Source organism: Manihot esculenta, chromosome 5 (genome assembly GCF_001659605.2).
Source record: "Manihot esculenta cultivar AM560-2 chromosome 5, M.esculenta_v8, whole genome shotgun sequence".
In the NCBI taxonomy this organism is placed as follows: Eukaryota; Viridiplantae; Streptophyta; class Magnoliopsida; order Malpighiales; family Euphorbiaceae; genus Manihot; species Manihot esculenta.
Genome location: NC_035165.2, coordinates 15,014,450 through 15,035,732, shown reverse-complemented (window position 1 = coordinate 15,035,732; position 21,283 = coordinate 15,014,450). Strand labels below are relative to the sequence as shown.

Sequence of the window (21,283 nt, the reverse complement as noted above, 5' to 3'; positions counted from 1 at the left end):
GGCAGGTTCGGCGGCCGAAAGTCCCTCTAGAGCCGAAAGTCAGGCGGGTTCGGCGGCACCTTCGGCGGCCGAAACTCCCAGACAGAGACGAAACTCATGCATGTTCAGCGGCACTTTCGGCGGCCGAAACTGCCCTCCAGAGACGAAAGTCCTCTTTCGAGGGCAGGCTTCGGCAGCCGAAAGGCTTGCCTCCCAGGCAGGTTCGGCTGCCGAACCTGGTTTCTGCCAAAGGGCAGAAACTTGGTTCCTCATGCACATACGCCTCCCAAACTTTTCAAACATGCATAAACCTATTCTACAACATACATACTCAAGCATACAAGTTCCTAGGGGCTTCAAACTAACTCAAACCCCTTCTACAACACATCAAGCATTCACATTGTCCAAAATCATAACATAAACCCATAAACCTAACCATGAGCTAAACATGCATTCTACCCCATAGATCTACTTAAAACATGCCATAAGCTCAAGATCGGCCCTTACCTCTTGAAGATCGAGAGGAGAACGACCCTAGCTCGGAAAATGGGAGAGAGAGTGTTCCTTGAACCTCCAAGCTCCAAAACTTGCTCAAAAGCTCAAAATCTTCAAAACAAGGGTAAAACTAATGAAAATCGAGAAAGATTTGAAGGAAAGAACTCAAAATCGATGAGGGATGGCGGAGAGCTCACCTTGGCCGAAAATGGGGAGAAAAACTCGCCCGTTTTCGGCTAAGGGACCCTTTATAGGTGGCTGGCCAGGCCACGTTCGGGAGCCGAAAGTGCCTCCGCATGCATGCCATGTTCGGCGGCTGAACTTGAGGTTCAGCGGCCGAACCTGGACTTCCCTCACTTATGCTTTCGGGGGCCTAAGGCACACCCGAAGCGCATGCATGTTCGGCAGCCGAACTTGAGGTTCGGCTGCCGAACCTGAGTTTTCCTCCAAGGTTGTTTTCATGTAAAAACTCATTTCCTTTTTACTTAAAATCATGAAATATATTAAACCATTTTATGAAAACATGTTTCTACCCTACTAGAGGCTTCCGACATCCGAGATTCCATCGAACGGTAGGAATTTCGATACCGAAGTCTAGCAGGATATTACAGAGAGTTTCAGCCGTCGAACCTGCCCCCGAAGGTTGGTGACTTTCGGATCTGTAGGGACCTTCGGCCGCCGAACCTGCCGCCGAAAGTCCCCTGCCCAGCCTTCTTTTACTTGTTTTGTGTGCATGTTTTATGATATTTTAAGAGATTTTTGGGGAGTTATTTAGAGTCTTTATAGAGTTATATTTGGTCCCTCATTTGAGTCCACCTGTGTAGGTTTGGACCCGAGAGACCGTTGAAGCCAGCAGTGAGACAGCTGCTCCATTGTCAGTAAAGCATCAGCCAGAGGTGAGTAGAACTAAACTGATCTATTATTTTTAAGCAATCAAACTTTTGAGCATGTTCATGCATCACGATTGCCATGTTTATAGGATGTTTGCATTAGAATTCACGAATATGATGCATTGCATAATTTACTGTTGGTGTGGATGGATTTGGATGACCCACTAGCCCTCGAGCAGGTTATGATATGATACAGATACGGAAGACCAGGGCTACCCATTCTATGCGCCCTTGCACTATGTAAGAGAAAGACCAAGGCTGCCCATTCTACGCCCCTAGCATAGTTGAATATGTTATGTTATGTTTAAGCGAAAGTCCTTAAGAGCTCCGTCGAGGGCCGGGCACATTGGATATGTAGAGGGTTACTGGTGACAAGTCCATCATTGATATATATTGTTTGTGTTGTGATGTATTTCATGAAAGCATATGTTTATTAAACTGTTTTTATGTTCTGCTCACTAGGCTCTTGTAGCTTATCCATTTCCCCTAACCCCAGGTTTGCAGGATTAAAGATAGAGCGGAAAGTCGGCTAGAGGCTGGTATAAGCTTATGTAATAGATTAGTAGTGGACATGTAATATGTAATGGATTAGATTTGTGCTTTGCCCTAGTTTATGTTTGTTTATCCCAATGAACATGTTTTTATGTAAAAGTTTTATAATGAGTTATGATGATCCAAACTTGATGTATATGATGTTGACCATACTAGAGCATTTGATGAGGGCTCTAGTGTGGGTTTTATATTTACAGTTTATGATGAATGTACAGGTCGAGTTTGGTATATGAAAAGTTTAATTTTTTATGAAAATGTATGTTCATGTATGGGATTTTATCAGGTATACAGAATACATAGTAGGTTTGCTACGGGTTTCGGCGACCTTAAGTCAACCTGAATCCTAGCGCCGATAGTGGTCCGGTTTCTAGGTCATTACAATTAGGAAGTTCAAGCATTGCTTGGAATCGATTGACATTTATCATAGTTAAAGGCCTAAAGGGCATAGAAGAGAAGGTGGAGAAAATTCGACTGATTTCAAATTATAGAAAATTCAAGTCTAGGTGGAGATTTGTAAACATGCCTTGAATTCATTGGCTCTCACAAAATTTAGTGCCACTCACATAATTGGAAATTTGAAATTGTACTTAGTTATCGCACCAATTTTCATGCCAAGTTGTTGTCTTGAAGAGAGCCCATCCATGTGCTTGCCATTTCTTATGCATGAAAACTCCTTCATTGGGAAGGAAATTTAAAGACGACAAGAGCTGATTTGGTCCACCTCCTCTCTTCATCTATATATATTGTTTACAACATGTAATTCAAATACATTTGATTATGTGAGATTTTGAGTTTTATTGGGTGAGAAAAAATAATGTGAGTTTAGATAAAATATTTGATTATTATTCTCCACGTTTGTTTTGTAATTCTCCTATTTTATTAGTAAATTTTTGCTCTCCTTCATATGTGAATATAGACTTTTATTGAACCACGTAATATTGTGTTGTCTTATTTTATTTTATTTTATTTTATTTTCTCATATTTATTTTATCGTGTCATATTGTATTCATCCCAAATAAATATTTTTCGATCTAACCTCAATAATGTGCACATAGCAATTTAAAGTACTATAGAGATAGTATATTAAAAATAAAGATATGGATGATTTCATTGGAGCATTGCTTTTAGATTTCTTGTTGTGTCTTTGGACTCTCCAATAGTATTCACACATTAGGACTATTGGCACTTGTAAGAGAAGGTACAAGTGTTTATATACGATAGTTAAGAGGACTTATATAATCCTTCAGCACACGAAATGCAAAATATGTGGGAGCCAAAGAAAAAGAAAAAAAACAAAAATTGCTCCTGCATATTTTTATACAAAATAATAAATATGCCCATGATTTAAAGATAATATAATATAATAAGGTATATATATAAAAATATACTACTATTTAGTATGCATCTCTATGCATGTTGAGAGAAAGATTTCGGCCTCCTTCTCTAAATTCAGTGGAACAACCAATGGCGAGTAGAAAGGATAGATTTTGGTCTCCTTAGATTTATGAGTTTGGGCTAGTGCATGAAGGGTGTTGACCTCTTTGGTGTGTTATTTGTTATAATGCTCTTTTAGACTTTAATGTAATACACCTTACGAATAAAAAAAAAAATCTTACATCAGACGTATTTTTTTTATTAATACCTAAATTAGAGTTTGATGGTTAAATGATTTTAAAATAGGGAATTAATTTGCATGCGAAATCAAACATTATACATATTTTAATTAAAGTTTTAACATAAAAAATTAAAGTTGTTAATGATTATAAAGTTGATGGAGGAATAATAATAATAAAATAATCATCGATGACATCGGGTTCTGCTGTGCAGAGTAACGTGCGATTCTTAAAGGAGTCGCCGATGAACGGGACCGGCTCTCGTACTTTTCGAAAACGGAGAATTTTTTTATTGACATATTTGTTTATACATTTTTTATATATTTTTTTTTCCTGCTGAAAAGGACAAAAAGGGAAAGTGAATCTGCACACCGGTTTTTTATAAATTAATAAATAATAACTCTGAATTGAAATTGTGGTTGGCTCATGATATGGATGAAGCTATGAGCTGGGATAGGCTTGCTCATTTCTTAATACCCTAAAACGTTACCGTGTCGATGTGAAGAATTAAAATATCAATAATGATAGAAAATGGAGTTTACTTAACTTGACTTTTTGTAAAATAGGCATTATAAAAATCATACAAAATTAATGCAGCATAAAAATTTAAGTATTTTTAATTAAATTTAAATAAATTGCCAAAAGTCTGAATAAGTTATTAATTTCTATTAAAATTTAAATAAATTTAATTTTATATTTTTATCGAATAAAACCATAAATGCAGAGGCAAATCCATATATATGGCTAGGGACTTGGCCGCCTTCTTTTTTGAATATATATAGCTCTATTGGATATATAAAGTCAATATTTTACATTAATTATAATTATAATTATAATTTTTTATTTTAAATGATAAAGTCATAATTTTAAATTTGTTATAATTATTTATCTAATTAAATATAAAAATCTAAAACTTTAAATTTAATTATAATTATACATAAAATTTTTCATTTTATTATCAAATAATTTTTTATTAATTTTAAATTGAGATACAGACAATATTTAAATATGAATTAAATTTACATATGCAATCATTTAACTCTAATTATTTAAATATATCATAATCCTTAATTTAAAACTACCAACATTTAAAAATTCATTTAAAAGAAAAGTTTAGAGTTCAATTTAGAGATTATAATAATAAAATCAGTTAGTGTTATTTATGGAATGTAGATAATTAGAGTTAAAGAACTGTTTATATATATTTAATTAATATTTAAAAGAATAAATTATTAACTATAGTTATAATAAATTTAAAAGTTTAAATATAAAATTAAAAATTTTAGTTATAGTTATAATTAAATTTAAAATTTAAATATTAATTTCAATTAAATAAATAATTTTAAAAATTAATTACGAGTACAATAAATATTAAAAGTTGAATCTTTGTTATCAAAATTTTTTACATAAGATGGGATTAAGGTGTTAAATTTTTTATTTTAAAATTCAATTAAATGTAATTAGTGCTGAATTAAAATTTTTTTAATTGAAAATTAAAAATTAAAGATTAAAGAATAAAATTTAAGATTTTTTAAATTTATTTAGACGAACTTACCATTAGATTAAATTTACCACTAAATTAAACTTGTAAATGTAATACTGAATTAAGTTTGTCAACTGATAAAATTAAGTTAAGTATGAAATAAATCTGTTGAATTAATTAATTGATTCTCACAGATTTAATTTTAATTCTAAACTTGAAAATAAATCATTAAGTAATAAAGTATTATTGTTTTATTGATAAAATATAAATTTTATTAATTTTAAATGTTGAATTATTTCTTTTTTATTAAAAAATAAAATAAAAATATAAAAAGTTGAGTGATTTATTTAAAGTTTACCTTAAATAAATTGATTTTCATTATGAATTCAAAAGAATCAAACCAAAACTACGTTCCAACCGAAATACAACGGGCTCAAGATAAAAGAAAGAATATCTCACTAATTTTTCTTATTTATTTATTTATCTGTCATCTATTAAAATATGTCAAGACGCGTATTGATTTCAAAAACTGGTGGCGCGTCAAGGCCATTTGAATGATCCACCTGTAATGGAGGCTGAAGTGAGTGGTTTACTAGGGGAAAGCATACCTCGTTCAAATCAAAAAAATTGAATCAATCTAATCCATTTTAAATAGTTTGATTAGTTAAAATATTTAATTTAAATTAAATAACATTTTAAAAATTATTTAATTTTTAATTCGATTCAAATTAAATATATTAAATAATTAAATAATTAAATTAATTAATTTTATTATATATTATTATACTAATCAAACCACTTAAATTCATTTTTTTTCTTTCTCTGATCCAATTCAGTTAACAATTTAAATTAAAACGTATTAAATTTATAAATTTTAATTTTAATATAACCAAATAGAATTAAATTAATTTTTTTAATTTATTTTAATTCTATTATATTTTAATAATCAATTTGATTTAATTTTTAATATTTTTAAATTTTAATTTTAATTTTTCCACTTCAATTCAATTCAAAATCGAAAATTTTACCGTATTAAGAATTACTATACTAAAATAAATATTAATTTAAACTTTTTAACCAAATAAAATTTAAACTTTGGCATTCAATCCCAAAAATTTTAATATAATAAAATATTATTTTATGTAACTTTTAATTATTAAAATTATTTATCATTTGTATTCTTGAATACTTGTACTATTCTGTATTTCAGTTTTGTTTAATTAAAACATACATAAATAATTTAATATTTTATCTCTAAAATAATATTTCATTACAATAGAAATTATTTGGAGTAAAAATTATTAATTTAATTTGATTAAACTTTCACTTATTTGGACTTATTGCTTATTAACATATGTTTTCCTTATGAAGATTCTCTTTGGTTTTGTTTTCCCACTAGGACTAGGACTAGGACTAGGACTAGGAAGAAAGAAGGAAATATTACATGTTTAACAAACTTAATGTTGTAAAATGCAAGTTGCAACAGTCAACCATACAATAATTTTTTTAAATTTAAATATTATTAATAATCTGAACAAAAAAAAAATTGTTCAAAGTAAGTTTAGGTATTATTATTACTGAGCCTCAGTTTATTTTATGAAAAAAATTTTATAAAAAATATATTTTTATATTTTTTAATGTTTGATGTATTTAAAAAATTTAATTAATGAAAAATATTTTTCTCATAAAAAAAGTCATTTTAGTAAAAATGACTCCCTTCTATAACAGGTGAAATTCATTTTTCACTCCTTAAAAAAAATTTTTATATATAAATTTATTAATAGATTTTATTTTTTAAATTAAAATTAAATAATAAAAAATAAATTATATTATTAAAAAATATTTTTATTATGAAAAATATTTTTTAAATATAAATTATTTTTTAATAAATGAAGTTTAAAATTAAAATTTAGACAATTTTATGACATAAATTGAAGTTTACAAATAATGTTGTACTGTCCTATAAATTCAAGAATTACAAATGAAATTTATTTGAAATTATAAGTAACAATAGACACTGGGATGCATACCCAGAGAAACCGGAAATTATTATTCTATTGAAAAGTAAATCTTATTTAAAATTATTTCATGAACAAATTAAAGTTTAAAAATGACATTATTACAATAAATTCAACAACTATAAATGAAATTTAGTTGAAATTGTAGGCAGTAACAAATACTAGGATGCACATCCGGAACAACTGAAAATTATTAGATTCTCTTAAAAGATAAATCAAAATTTAAAATTTTTAATAGTATATTATAGTATTATTGAATTTGTGAGTCATATGGATAATAACCAGGAACGTATACGAATTGAGTTGAGCTGAAATTTAAAGAGTTTAAATTTAGTTCGTTAAATTTTTTACGAGTTCGAGGCGAATTCAAATTTTACTCGTTTCGAATTCGAGCCAAACTTGGAGAATTCAAATTTTACTCGTTTCGAATTCGAGTCAAACATTAAAAAGTTTAAGTTTGACTCGTTTAGCAAACGAGTTTAAACGCGTCAAATTTTTATCTGATTTAGTTTCAAGTAATTCATAAATAGTTCAATTTATTTATATGTATAATGAATTTTACTTTAAAATTAATAAGTTTCACGAGTCGAATATTATAAAATTTAAGTTTGTCTCATTTACTAAAACAGTTTAAAAATTAAATTTGAATTTAATTTGTTTAGAAATCGAATCAAATTCGATTGAATTTTTATTAAATCAAATTTTAAATAGTTCACAAAATATACAGTTGATTTACACCCTGATAATAACATTTAACATTTGATAATATGCCTATAGAAATAACCGATGAAAACACCAGATTTGCTTACTACTAATAGAAAATCTTTGGAATAATATTACTATTTGATGTAAAAATAGATTTAAAAATAAAAGAAACGTGGAGGCCACGGGTCTTCTGTTTTTAAATGCAACTTAACATAACGTAACTATTATTTCCGTGTAGAGGAATCATTAAAATACATTATTTCTCAACTCAGATCCTTTTTCTACCAAACTCTTGTGCGCACGCAAAAAGGGGAAAAAACAAAAGCCCTCTTGTGCAGGCATATATACAAAATTATGATTTTACCCTTCTTCAACAAACAAAAATATTTGTTTAAAACATATAAAATTATTGTATAACGTTATAATAAAATTTATGTAAAACTCTATATATTTATATTGTAAATTTATATAAAAATAGTTATTTAAATCGAAATCACATTAAATTATTATTTGACATTATAATAAAATCTATAAAAAATTCTATATATTTATATTATAAAATTTATATAAATTTATTCTATATAGAAATTACCTTTAACAAACTTTCACACTTCAAATCTCAAAATCAAATATAGCAAGGACAATTAGGTAATTTCACATGAGTAGATCTCTTATAAAACTATGCTTAATAGCTTACACCATTTTCTCATTCTATTTCATAACACTACACCACCATGTCAAAACCTCAATACCATTATTTCCTCCATTTTTCTATTCTCTTCTTATTCTTCTTTTTCTTCATTACTTCGTACTGTGACTCTTCTGATCTGATCTCATCGAAGTGTTCTGCCCATAATTGTGGCAATGGTGTCACGATCAAATACCCATTTTGGTATATTGGTGATAATAACACCGATGAATATTGTGGGTATCCAGAATTTGGCCTTTCTTGTTTGGATCAAGAGCCTATACTCAGATTGCCAAACGACTCTTTTTATGTGAAAAATATAAACTATGCTAATTTTACCATTACTCTAGCGGACATTGATGTTACTGGCCAAACATGCCCTAGAGCTCGTCACAACCTTACTTTAGAAAACCTACCATTAGATTTCACAAATTTAGATTTGAATCTCAGTTTTTATTTTAATTGCACCTCCAGCCCATTTTCCTTTTCAACTTCTGCGGTAGGATGCTTGGAATTTGGTAAGAAGCAGTCCTATGTTATTGTTATGGAGAATCAGAGCAACACTGTGAATTGGATTGGAAAATGCGAGGATAAAGTGATAGCAACGGTAATGAGAACGGAGATCACAATTAATGATTTGATTGGTGGGTTTGGTGCGGCGATGAATAAGGGATTCATGCTGGATTGGAGCACGGTTAAGGGTTGCGGTGGTTGTGAGGATTCCGGTGGGTATTGTGGGTATAACAACACAGCGAAGGAGTTCATTTGTTTTTGCAGCGATGGGACTGTACATAGCAACCGATGCAAAGGTATGAATTTTTTTTTTCATTTTCTTTAATTCAATTTAGAAAATAATAATTAAACAAGTTGGTAATATAAGGCTAAAATTATTATCAAGTGGCAATTATTTTAAATAAAAAAAATACCAAATAGCTAATTAATTTAATTTATCTTTGATTTCAATTTTAGAACCTAGATATAGGTTACATTCTCTTTAATACTATTTAACTTTATTTAAAATTATAATAAATTTAGATTAAAATAAAAAATAAAAAATTATTTAATTTAACATATAATTGAGAAGTAAATTTGATATTTTAATTTTTTTGTTTTATACTGATATTTTTTTTATAATTTATTTATCTCAAATCCTATGCAACTACTTTTTAGATAGTTTATTTATTAGTTTTGAAAAAAATTTAATAATAAACTAATATGGGGGGAGGGTATAGTGCTCGTAACCAAATTGCACATCTTTTTATTATAAAACTTATTTTTCGTAATGCAAATTGAAATGAAATAAAATATAATATATGAGTTTAGTGGCAGCCACATGTGCAAATTTTTTTATTATTATGTTACTGCTGTATTTCATCCTAAAAAAAAGTCCACTTTTATTATTTATTTATATTTAGAGGAATAAAAACATAATTAAATAATATTATTATTGGCTCCATTTATTTATGAAAAATAATTATTTTTATAAAAAATATTTCATTTTAGAAGGTGGAGATCACGGTTGGAAACTCCCTTATATCAATTACTAGGCCATTTACTGTGTGGAATTTTAAAATTTTTTAAATAAATAATTATGTTTTCCATGTTCCGAGGTAACAATATCACGCGCTTTTTTTTTTTGTTATTAAAAAACACACATGTAAGCTTATGAGAATAATATAAAGTAGATCTTTCAAAAAAAATTTTATTGGTCAATATAAAATTTAAACCATTTTAATATAAAAAAAGTCATTTTTTTTATATTTTTTAATATTTTATTAAAATTTTTATATATAAATTTATTAATATATATTATTTTTTAAATTAAAATTAAATCGTAAAAGTAAATTATCTTATTAATGAAAGATATTTTTTATAAAAAATATAAGTTATTTTTCCAGAGAGGTAAATTATGTTGAATTTATTGTATTACCCAGCTTTTGAAAAATAAAAGGTGACCGAAAATAATTTACCCTTCCATCAGTAACCATCTGCAACGCCACACCTTGTGTGAAGCACAACTACTTGAACTTAGATCTCAAAAGAACTCAGTAATTTGCCAAGCACAACCCACTTGACATATCTCACTCTTAGCTTCTCTAAAATGAAATCTTCATCTTTTCTATCATATCTTCCCTCTCATCATCATCATCATCTTCCTCAAAGATATTTTCTACAGTGAAGTGTGCTGCTTTCAGCTATGGGAACCCCATAAATAGTGGGCATCCCTTTTGGGAAGCAAGCAGCCTGGTTGTTATGGGCGCCCAAGCCCAGGCTTCAAGATCTGCATAATCAGATTTTTACCTTATCATTCAAGGTAATTAGCAATTAGCAGGTGAATTAAAGGTCAGCTGAAGAAAGTTTCAATATTGATGACCAAGTCCCAGTCATGTGGGTAACTAATATGAAATTGTGGTTATGCCATTCAAAACTAGACAATACATAGAAATGGCTAGCTTTCTCTTATTCTCACATGCAACTTTGGCTTTTCAAATTCACAATCACAGCTATTGTTATGGACACGTATTGGGTATTAAGCCTGCTAAATTTGGGTCTTCGTCCTTTAGAGTTGGTACGTAAAGATAGCTATTTCCTGGTAGCTTCAAATGCTCAAATTTTGAAAGACGAGTCAAGGGAATTGCTTACGTATCATCGCCCACCATTATCTTTTACCTAAATATTCCAAATATTTTTTTGTCCTTGTGCTCGTAGTCCTAGTCAAATCCCATCTCATGTTTCCCATAAATAATTCATATTTCTCAAAGCTACGCATTTCTTATTGCTTTGTTTACATTATTATATTATGGGAAATGGAGAAGAGTAGAGCAGCCTTCCTATCTCTTTCGTCTCTTTGAAAAATAATAGTTTATATTGATTTTAACAATATATTACCAATCAGGACGCCTTCAATTACCAATTCTTCTTTCTTCCATCTTCTTTCTGGAGGAAAAAAAATGGGTGGCCATCTCTTTCTGCTGCCCCATGTACACTCCTTCTTCATCCTCTTCTTTCTCTTAATCTTTGTTCCGACATCTTATTGTGAACCCGATGAGGATTTTTCAGAGTGCTTGGCACCGTTCAGCTGTGGAAACCTCTCAGATGAGCTTTATTATCCTTTCTGGAGCGATAGTCGATCTCAAATTTGTGGTCTTGAAGGGTTCAAGCTGCAGTGCCAAGAAGGTCGATACCCTATTATATCTATAAATAACGAAGATTATTATGTAAAGTGGGTAGATCTACTCCAACGAAATATGACCATTGCTCGAGTGGATTTGTCGGAAGATGTTTGTCCACGTGATGATATCGCCAGCACGACCATGACCGGGACTCCGTTCAGTTATGTGCCACAGCTTGAAAACATCACTCTGTTCTACGATTGCCAAAACCAGATAACCATGGTTCCGGTTACATACAAAATTACTTGTGGTAGAAATCGGGAACAACCGAATGCATTTTATACAACTGAGGAGCTTTTGAGAGTTTGGAACATAAAGCAGCTCCCACTTTGTCTCAGAGTGGAAGTTCCTGTTCCAAGAGTGGATGCTGAAGAAGTTAGCGGTGGACTGGAAGCTTTACGGACAGTTTTGAACCAAGGGTTTAATGTAACCTACAATTCTGATTCTTCCTGCGGCACCAGCTTTAATACGAACTTTTTCAGATGCATTTGCAATGAGCAGCCCGATCTTATTGGGTGTCCAAAAGGTACGTCAAATATTTTATTCGTGTTGTTGTTAGCCATGGAATAGCAAATTGAGCGTCGATTGGTTGGTGGCTGTGTGTGGGTTAGGAATATAGGATAGGCTTGTTCTTTGGGGAAAACAGCAGGGCAGTGAATACATATCCTATGCCAAATTGATATATATATTTTGATTGGAGAAATTTATTATTTAGTTTTTATAATTTTAAAAAATTTATTAATTCAACTCTTAAAATTTTAAAAAATTTATTAATTAATTTATCCGTATCAGAAATATTTTAGATTTTTTTGTAATATTTAATGACTAAAATTAACAGTAAATCTAATTAGTATATTTTTTAAAATGTCAGAAATATTTTAATATATTTTCTAAGATTGAGAGATTAATTAGTGAGTTTTTCCATATCATAAGGACTAAATAATAATTTTTTTTAAAAAAATACATGACATTATAAAAACTCTAATAGCTAATTTTTTTTATTAAATATTTTACTGGTTAATTCTTTAATTTGAAAAAACTTATTAATTAGTTACTCAGTTTTATAATAAGCCTATCAATTAGTCTCTCTTTCTTGAAAATATTTTCAATATCTCTTTTAAAATATTTAAAATATTTTTATATATTTTTTAAAATTAAGAGATTTAATAATAAATTTTTTTATAATATAAAAGCAAATTAATAATTTTTCCTGTTCATAATTGAGATTTTTTTAACTTTTTATATTATTATTATTTAAGAATATTATTATTAAATTTTTATAGAAAAATTCAGTAGTTGATATTTCGATTTTAAAAAATATATTAAAATATTTTTAATATTTTAAAAAATTTATTAATTAATATTTTTATTAATTTTAACCGTTAAAAATTATAAAAAAATTAAAATATTCCTAATATAAAAGAATTAAATAGTAAATTTTTTATAAATTTAAAAAATTAATTAATAAATTTTTTAAAATTATAAAAATTAAATGATAAAATATTTAACGATAAAATTTAAAAAATTTTTAAATTGTGAAAATATTTTAAAATATTTTAAAAATTAAAAATTAAAAGATTAATTAATAATTTTTTTATATTATAAAAATTAACTAGTAATTTTTCTTATTATTTTTTAGTGAAACCTCTATCTTGACCCACTGTAGAATCTCTCTGGCAGCATACCATTACCAAGGGAAACTTCCCATTTGTTGCCATAGCAAAATTAATTTCAATAGTCAACGTCTTTGAATTACATTTTTATATATCAGAAATATTTACAAAGAAAAACAGTTGAGTGTCATGTTTGCTGTCGACGTATAGTTTGAAATTTCAACCTGTCAACGGTTTATATGCCAGCATGATCTTGGAAATCCGCCTTGCTCCTTGACTTGACGACTCTGAAATTTAATCCTTTGAGCCCTTACCTTTCCTTCCTGGCCTGGGCCGCAGGTTTTTTCTTTCAGCCTGACCACCTTCCTTGGGCCTTATCGGTGGGTATATTAATGGTCCATTCCTATTTTCTCTGCTGAAAATTTTATTTTTATGTCACAATCTGATAGTCACATTGTTACCGTTCAAATTTCTTCCCCTTTGAAATCCATAGCCTTGTTGATATTGAGCAGTTGGCCAATCACACTTACCTTCTGAATGGAAGTTGGTAGTCACCGTCCAGCCTTCGGAAAATCTCCCACTTTCCTCCAAGATTCTAGTAATTCCACGCCATGCTTGGGCAATAGGGCACTATTCTGGTCCACTGGCCCAGCAGTTCCCACACGAGACGTGCTTGCTTTTTTTGGTTTTTTTTTATTGGTTGAAGCCAGCCAATCTTGACAAGTTGTCTTTGCTTTTGCTTCAACCAATAGTTTTTGTCTCTTTTCCCTCTATGTCAATTGAAGTTAAAACCAAACTTCAGACTCTCCTCCCAATGCTTCTGGCTCCAAATGGATCCTCTCTGCTTCTTCATATCCCATAAACCATTTTTCACTTGTTCCCCTGCTCCCTTCTTTTTCTTTTTCTTCTTCTTCTTCTTCACTATGGCCGAGCAATCGTTGACACCCGAGCAAAAGTTCAAGGCCTGTGCACCAGCAACCTGCGGCAAAGGCCCAAACATAAGCTTCCCTTTTCGCTTATCTGACTCTCAAGACTCCTTCTGTGGCTACCCGAATTTCAACCTCACTTGTAAGCATGAATACCCAGTTCTCAGAATCTCCAATGATGACTATATCATTAAAGATGTTTTCTATACCAATCAGATCTTCCTCGTAGCTAGTGCTCTTGCCTTTGAGGAGGACACATGTTCAATTCCTTTGCATAATTTGACCCTCGATCTAACTCCCTTTAATGTTAGTCCCAATTATGTTGATCTTTTCTTGTTGTACAATTGTACCTCAAAGCCTAGAGAGTACCCTACATATCCCATAAGCTGCGCTACAAATTCTACTGCTTATTCTTTTGCTGGGTTTCACGTTGAAGATTTGGAGTTATTCTCCAACTATTCTTTGGACTCGTGCAACTATTTCGTTAATGCTCCTTTGCACCCTTCTGGAGATTCTTCTAGCTTCGTTGGTAAGAATTATACAGATATTTTGAAGATGGGTTTCCTCTTGAATTGGACCGCCCATAATTGCAGCACTTGTGAGAGAAGTGGAGGTCGTTGCGGATTTGAGAATCATGAATTTGTTTGTTTTTGTCATTATCGAACTCATCCCAATTCCTGTGATGATGGTAACTCTCATGAAATTCAAACCATTTTAAGTCTTAATCGGCATAGCATTTTCATTATTTGTTTCAGAATCGCTTAGCTTACAATCTGGAGAATTTTCTCGTGCTTTGTCCCTTTCTCTTTGCAATTAAAGCCAAATCAGAGCATGATTAACTTTTCTTAATCTTGTGTTTATAATTTGGATTATATGGTTAGTAGATGATTCTATTTTGGCAGCAACTTGCATTGTTTGTCAAGTTAATCCATGCCAAGGAAACAATTCCAATATAATTGGATTGTTGTATTTTGTTCACTGCTTGAATAGCAATTTCTTTCTTCTATTTATCAGCTAATTAGTAATTGCAATTAACTAACTCGAAAACAAAGTGTTCTATCAACACAAGTTACAATGAACTCTTGTAATTGAGAAGTGAAATAAACATGAATGAGAGCAGCATTCAAACCAATTCAATTTCTGTAAATAAAGCTGTCCTGATCTGGCACTAAACTAAAGAATTACACTATTTTCAATTTTAAGAATATTCTAACACCTCATTGCTGCATATTTTCTTTGTTGCAGGCCATCCAAATGTGAAATTGAAAGTTATCATAGGTAAGATTCTCCCACTGATCTCTTTTCTTCATTCCCCCTTTTATGCGGTTTTCATTGTATTTCATGTATAAATGACTTTGAAGTTTCTTCCATACCAAAAACTGTGTCCTTTAGAATGCTTATCACCTCATATCTTCTTCTCCCAGGTGTTGTGGCAGCTCTTGTAGGTGCTGTCATAACCTTCATTCTCTTCTTCATCTATCTACGTCGCAAGAGAAAACCATATGCTCCATCATCCTTTGTCTCTCAAAGCACCACATCAGATTTCTCCTCAAAGTCGGACATTGAGAAAGGACACTACTTTAGGGTCCCTGAGTTCACCTATTCCGAACTTGAAGAGGCAACTAATAATTTTGATTCCGCGAAGGAACTTGGAGAGGGAGGTTTTGGCACAGTATATTATGGTAAGAACACATAATCATCATATATCATAAGCATTTCTTATTTGATGAATGAACAATTTATTAAAATTTTTTTCTTCCTACTTAGGAAAACTCCGAGATGGGCGTGCTGTTGCAGTCAAACGTTTATATGAGAACAATTACAAGAGAGTTGAGCAGTTCATGAATGAAATTGACATCCTAAATCGCTTGCACCATCAACATCTTGTCTCACTATATGGGTGCACGTCTCGCCACAGCCGCGAACTCCTACTAGTATATGAGTACATTCCCAATGGCACAGTTGCTGATCATCTTCATGGAGAGAGCGCTAAGCCTGGTGCACTCCAGTGGTGTACTCGAATGAAAATTGCTGTGGAGACTGCTAGTGCATTGGCATATCTCCATGCTTCAGATATTATCCATCGCGATGTGAAAACCAACAACATTCTTCTTGACGACAATTTTTGTGTTAAAGTTGCAGATTTTGGATTGTCTCGCCTCTTTCCATTGGATGTCACCCATGTTTCAACTGCTCCACAAGGAACTCCAGGTTATGTTGATCCAGAGTATCATGAATGCTATCAGCTGACTGATAAGAGTGATGTCTATAGTTTTGGGGTGGTCTTGATTGAGCTTATATCATCTTTGCCTGCTGTTGATATCACTCGGCATCGCCACGAGATTAATTTGTCCAACATGGCAATCAATAAGATCCAAAGTGATGCATTGCATGAACTCGTAGACCATAATCTGGGGTTTGAATCAGATTATGCTGTAAAAAGCATGATAACTGCAGTGGCAGAGATGGCATTTCAATGTCTGCAAAGTGCAAAGGAGTTGAGACCATCTATGGAACAAGTGTTAGAGACTCTAAAGGAGATACAAAATAAGGACTACAGCATAGAAAAAAAGACACAGGAGGTAGATATTCCATCAGATGATGTTGGGTTGTTGAAGAGCTGTCAGCTGCCGCCTTCTCCCGATACAGTCATGATGAAATGGATCAGCACTTCAACTACACCTAATTTCAGTGGTTAAGTTTTGCTTGTTTCACTGAGTTTTCCAGTAAGTTAACAGGTAATGCTGAATGAGTACTGGCAACATACGCAGTAAAGCAGGGAAAAATTTGAGTTTCTTTTCATATGCTAGACACGAGTATTTGGGAAGGGATGTACATATGGTTTGAGAAGTCATGGGTGTATTTGGGTAGTTACATATATATATATATATATATATATATATATATATATACATGTGCTTTCAAATGATTTTTTGCCTTTTTACTAGTTTTTAGTAATAAAATATTGTTTTATTCGTTGTACTGATTTTACCTTAGCAACAGGCTTTCTAACAATTAAATTTATATTCTTAAACATTGTGCAGATTTGTGTGTATTCATTTCATTGCTAAATATTGATCTCTGGGACAATTCTTGATAGAAGAACACTTGTCAAAGCTAGAAAATGCTTTTTCTTTATGCTTTTTTTTTAAAAAAATGTCATCAACACATTCCCTCATAAGCATAATTTCTGAAAGACACATCACACATGCTTGAAACTGCCAGGATGATGTTTACACTCTTTTAACTTGAAATGTTATAGGAGGTAACCTGGCTTCTGGTACAAAATCACTACTTCTCAAAATTTTTATGGACTTGCAAAACACATGCTGCTGTCTAAAACACATATTCTTCTTCTATAGTAGCAGATAAAAATCAGCACGCGTTCTCTTGTTAGGAATCATCTCCTACATCATGAGGAAAAAAACTAAGATTTATTTTGTATATGCTGATCAAAATACTATCAAGTTTTTGCAGGATGCTAGCCTAGCTTGTCTGATCAAAGCACAGACGTTGCGTAAGTCAACCAGAATAGTAGTCTGTACATAAGAGTCATTAGCTGTTGGATCTGTAACAGCCCTAGATAACTTTTGGACACTACTTTTTACTTGACCCATAATGGTTTATTGAAATTATTTAGTAGTTTTGATCTAGATATTATATATATTTATCAATTCTGCTAACTAATCGATGTTGGATCCATAGGATCAACTAAAATACAACTATTCAATGATACATAATTAGTGTACACTTCAGAAATTTCATACTCAATCTGTTTCAGATGTGAAATATTACTGTCACTTCCACAAAAGTGGGAGAAGGATTAGCTCCTGAAATTTGAGGAAATGTTGAAAGGTTTTGGAGGCCTAAGTTGCTCTGCATAATTGATGACTCTGACCCTAGTAAGTATCAGGCAGTGCAGCATTGGATGGTGAGAGCAGATGAAAGGAGCAGAGTATAAATGTAGGATGTTAGGCAAATGAAGGGCATGCTTTTATTGAGTGTTCATCGTCATGGGGGCCTTGTTTAGTTCTAGCCATTTTTATCTTGCATATATATATATTTTTTTTCTTTTAAATTGAAAGCTGATAGCAAGTGAACACTAGGGGACTGTTTTATTAATTTTTTTTTTCAATTTGTTCCTATTTGTTCATGATGCCTCAATAAAGTATATGAATACCTGAAGGCCATTGATTTACTAGTATAACTATGTTTACCCAAGGCTAGCAAATGAAAGAATAAAAGAAAAAATCATATTTATGAAGCTAAGGAGTTGGAACAAACAAGTAACCCATTAGATTAGATGGCTGCCATGCCCCATGGATATATTGCAATTTTAAGGACAGTGATACAACTAGCTTTGGTAAGGAGGTTCAGCGCCACATTACTCAATAAAACAAACTTTCAATACCTAGTGGACTAATTACAAGGCAGCAAGTTTCAAAACTCAAGCAAGCTATGCAAGAATTTGTTCAAGGCTTAATTACATCTCAAATTTATGATGAGGTCGAGACAAGCATAGAGAAATACCAAGGCATGTCAAAACTTGTAACTTTGTGAAAGGAGGCATGTGGAGAGGCTTGTATTTAGCCAACTTTTAAAGACAAGCTCAATATCTCTTATAAAGGGGCTGATTGCATTATTTGGACTTATAACTTAGTTGTTTTTATTTATTTTAGCTTGAACTTGTTTTATGGGCTGTTTGTATTAAGCTCATTATTAAAAGCAAGGGTCTTGTTTGGGAACATTTTTAATTTTTTCTTTTATTGTCTCAATGTTATGTAATAGTCCAAACATGCCCCTTGTTTAAAAATTAGATTATCTTATTCTCTACACTATAAATAAAATGAGATGAGGGCTGTATGAGAACTTTTAAATATTTGATTAATGAATTTTCATATTTGAATTTCTTCAAATGAGGTGTGAATTCTTTCTTGGTTACTTCAAGAAATTGATTTGCAATAACAAGTACTTGCAACGTGAGTTATTTTTTATTTTCTTTGAGATTAAGTCTCAATTATATATAATTGGGGTTTGATTTAGCATGTTATTGGGATAGAAAGTTGGAGTAATGAACCAATAGAATTAAGGGAATTTCAAGAACTCAGATTTTTTGGATTTTCGTCTCATCTTGGTATTAAAACTTTTGCTTAATTCTTTTAAACTCATACGTATTCTTTAATACTTTCTTATTTATTTCTTTGAAAAAAAATCAAGATTAAAAAAATAATTCCTCATTGATCAAGATAGTTTTTCTTTCAATCTTATATGCAACTCTTATTAATTCAGACTTAGACAATTATGTCTTTTGCATGAATTTAGGTTATAAACTCAAATTAGCCTAATTTGTGTGCAATCATCATTGAAACATTTTGAATTACCTATCTTAAATTTGGAGCAGATTTGAACTTGTTCATCCAAGTTTCGATTTTTTTTTGTGAGCTTGGCTAATAATTGAGTGTTTTTCTTTTTTTTTTGTTTATTTTTTATTTGTGCCTATCTTTGTCTCTAATACATTAAATTGGATAATTTTGCACTCATATTATTCAATTAATTATAAAAATAATTGTATATACATCCTTCATTTGTGTATTAGCATAAATAATTTATTGGGGTCCTTTTTAATATATTTACTTCTAGTCTTTGTCTGTTTCATTTCTTGTTAGGAATTATCTTGTTCTTTCTAATTAATTTGTGTTGTTTATTATTTGAATTGGTTTCTAAAAAGTAACCTTCAAGGCATCACTTGAGAGGAAAAAGGCAATAGTGTGAGCCTATTTAGTGAAAAGCCATTATTTAGAGTGAAATACGAGTGGTAAAATTCTATTTTAGAGTGAAACATGTGAGGGAGTGCTAGTGAGGTGCTTTCTAATATTTTTCTTGCAGGTTTTAACATGTCTACTAAAAGTGATAATAGTGCAAAAGCAAGTAGAACAAAAGAACTCAATAGATCCAAATTTCACTTTCCAAGCCATGTATTATTAGTTTGAGAGGCTTAACTCAAGGTTTGATGATATGAAAGAAAGGTTTGAGATATTGAAGGAGGAATCACAATTTCCTGGTAGAGGACATTCGGGAAAAAGAAGAGGTGCTACTATTATCCCAATTCGAAATACATACAATTATGAAGAGTATGATGATTTTGATGACGATGATGAGGAGGAGTGGCATAGGGGCAGAAATCATGGTAAAGGTGGAAAAAATGGTAGAGGCAGATTTAGAGGTGATAGGGCAAGAAATGAAAGAGGAAGGCAAGAAGAAACAGAAAGAGTGGATAAGAATATTGGAAGCATTAAGATGAAGATATCAGCTTTTCAAGGGAAAAATAATGTAGATGCCTACTTAAAGTGGGAAAGGAAAGTTGAGATGATATTTGCTTGCCACAACTACTCAAAGGAGAAGAAAGTGAAGTTAGCGGCAGTTAAATTCTCAAATTATGCTGTTGTCTGGTGGGATCAGTTGTAGTTAGTAAAAGAAGAGTTAATGAAGGGCTTGTTGAGACATGGGAAGAAATGAAGGCCATAATGAAGAAACACTTTATGCCTAGTTACTACTATTGGAAGTTGCACTAAAAGCTCCAAATCTGGACATAAGGTACTAAGAGCATGGAAGATTATCATAAAGAGATGAAAATAGCTGTAATACCCGGCTAGACTCCGGTATCGGAATTCCTACCGTCCGGTGGAATCTCGGATGTCGGAGGCCTCTAATAGGGTAGAATCATGTTTTCATAAGATGTTTTAAGGTATTTCATGGTTTTAAGAAAAATGGAAGTGAGTTTTTGTTTAAAAATAATCTTGGAGGAAAACTCAGGTTCGGCCGCCGAACCTCAAGTTCGGCCGCCGAACATGCAGGCCTTCGGGAGCGCCTTTAGGCCCCCGAAAGCATAAGTGAGGAAAGTCCAGGTTCGGTCGCCGAACCTCAAGTTCGGCCGCCGAACATGGCATGCATGCGGAGGCACGTTCGGCCCCCGAACGTGGCCTGGTCAGCCACTATAAAAGGGTCCCTTAGCCGAAAACGGGCGAGCTTTTTCCCCATTTCCGGCCAAGGTGAGTTCTCCGCCACCCCTCACCGATCTTGAGTCTTTTCCTTCAGATCTTTTGAGTTTTTCACTAGTTTTCATCTTGTTTTGAAGATTTCCGAGTTTT

General features: G+C 31.5%; 1 protein-coding gene across 3 annotated transcripts; it reads left to right on the top strand.

Annotated features, from left to right (window-relative positions):
• The first annotated feature begins 8,459 nt into the window (after positions 1-8,459).
• Positions 8,460-19,016, top strand: LOC110615576 (LEAF RUST 10 DISEASE-RESISTANCE LOCUS RECEPTOR-LIKE PROTEIN KINASE-like 1.2). Of its 3 annotated transcripts, none has more exons than XM_021757516.2 (4): positions 8,460-9,232; positions 15,381-15,413; positions 15,560-15,817; positions 15,903-19,016. In XM_021757516.2, exons 1-4 carry the CDS (start codon positions 8,470-8,472, stop codon positions 16,832-16,834), a joined length of 1,986 nt encoding a protein of 661 aa, XP_021613208.1. In that variant the 5' UTR covers positions 8,460-8,469; the 3' UTR covers positions 16,835-19,016. The 3 variants fall into 3 exon arrangements, with proteins under 3 accessions (XP_021613208.1, XP_021613209.1, XP_021613207.1); XM_021757517.2 differs by lacking the exon at positions 8,460-9,232 and adding an exon at positions 10,383-12,122; XM_021757515.2 differs by lacking the exon at positions 8,460-9,232 and adding an exon at positions 13,169-14,823.
• The last annotated feature ends 2,267 nt before the right edge of the window (positions 19,017-21,283 follow it).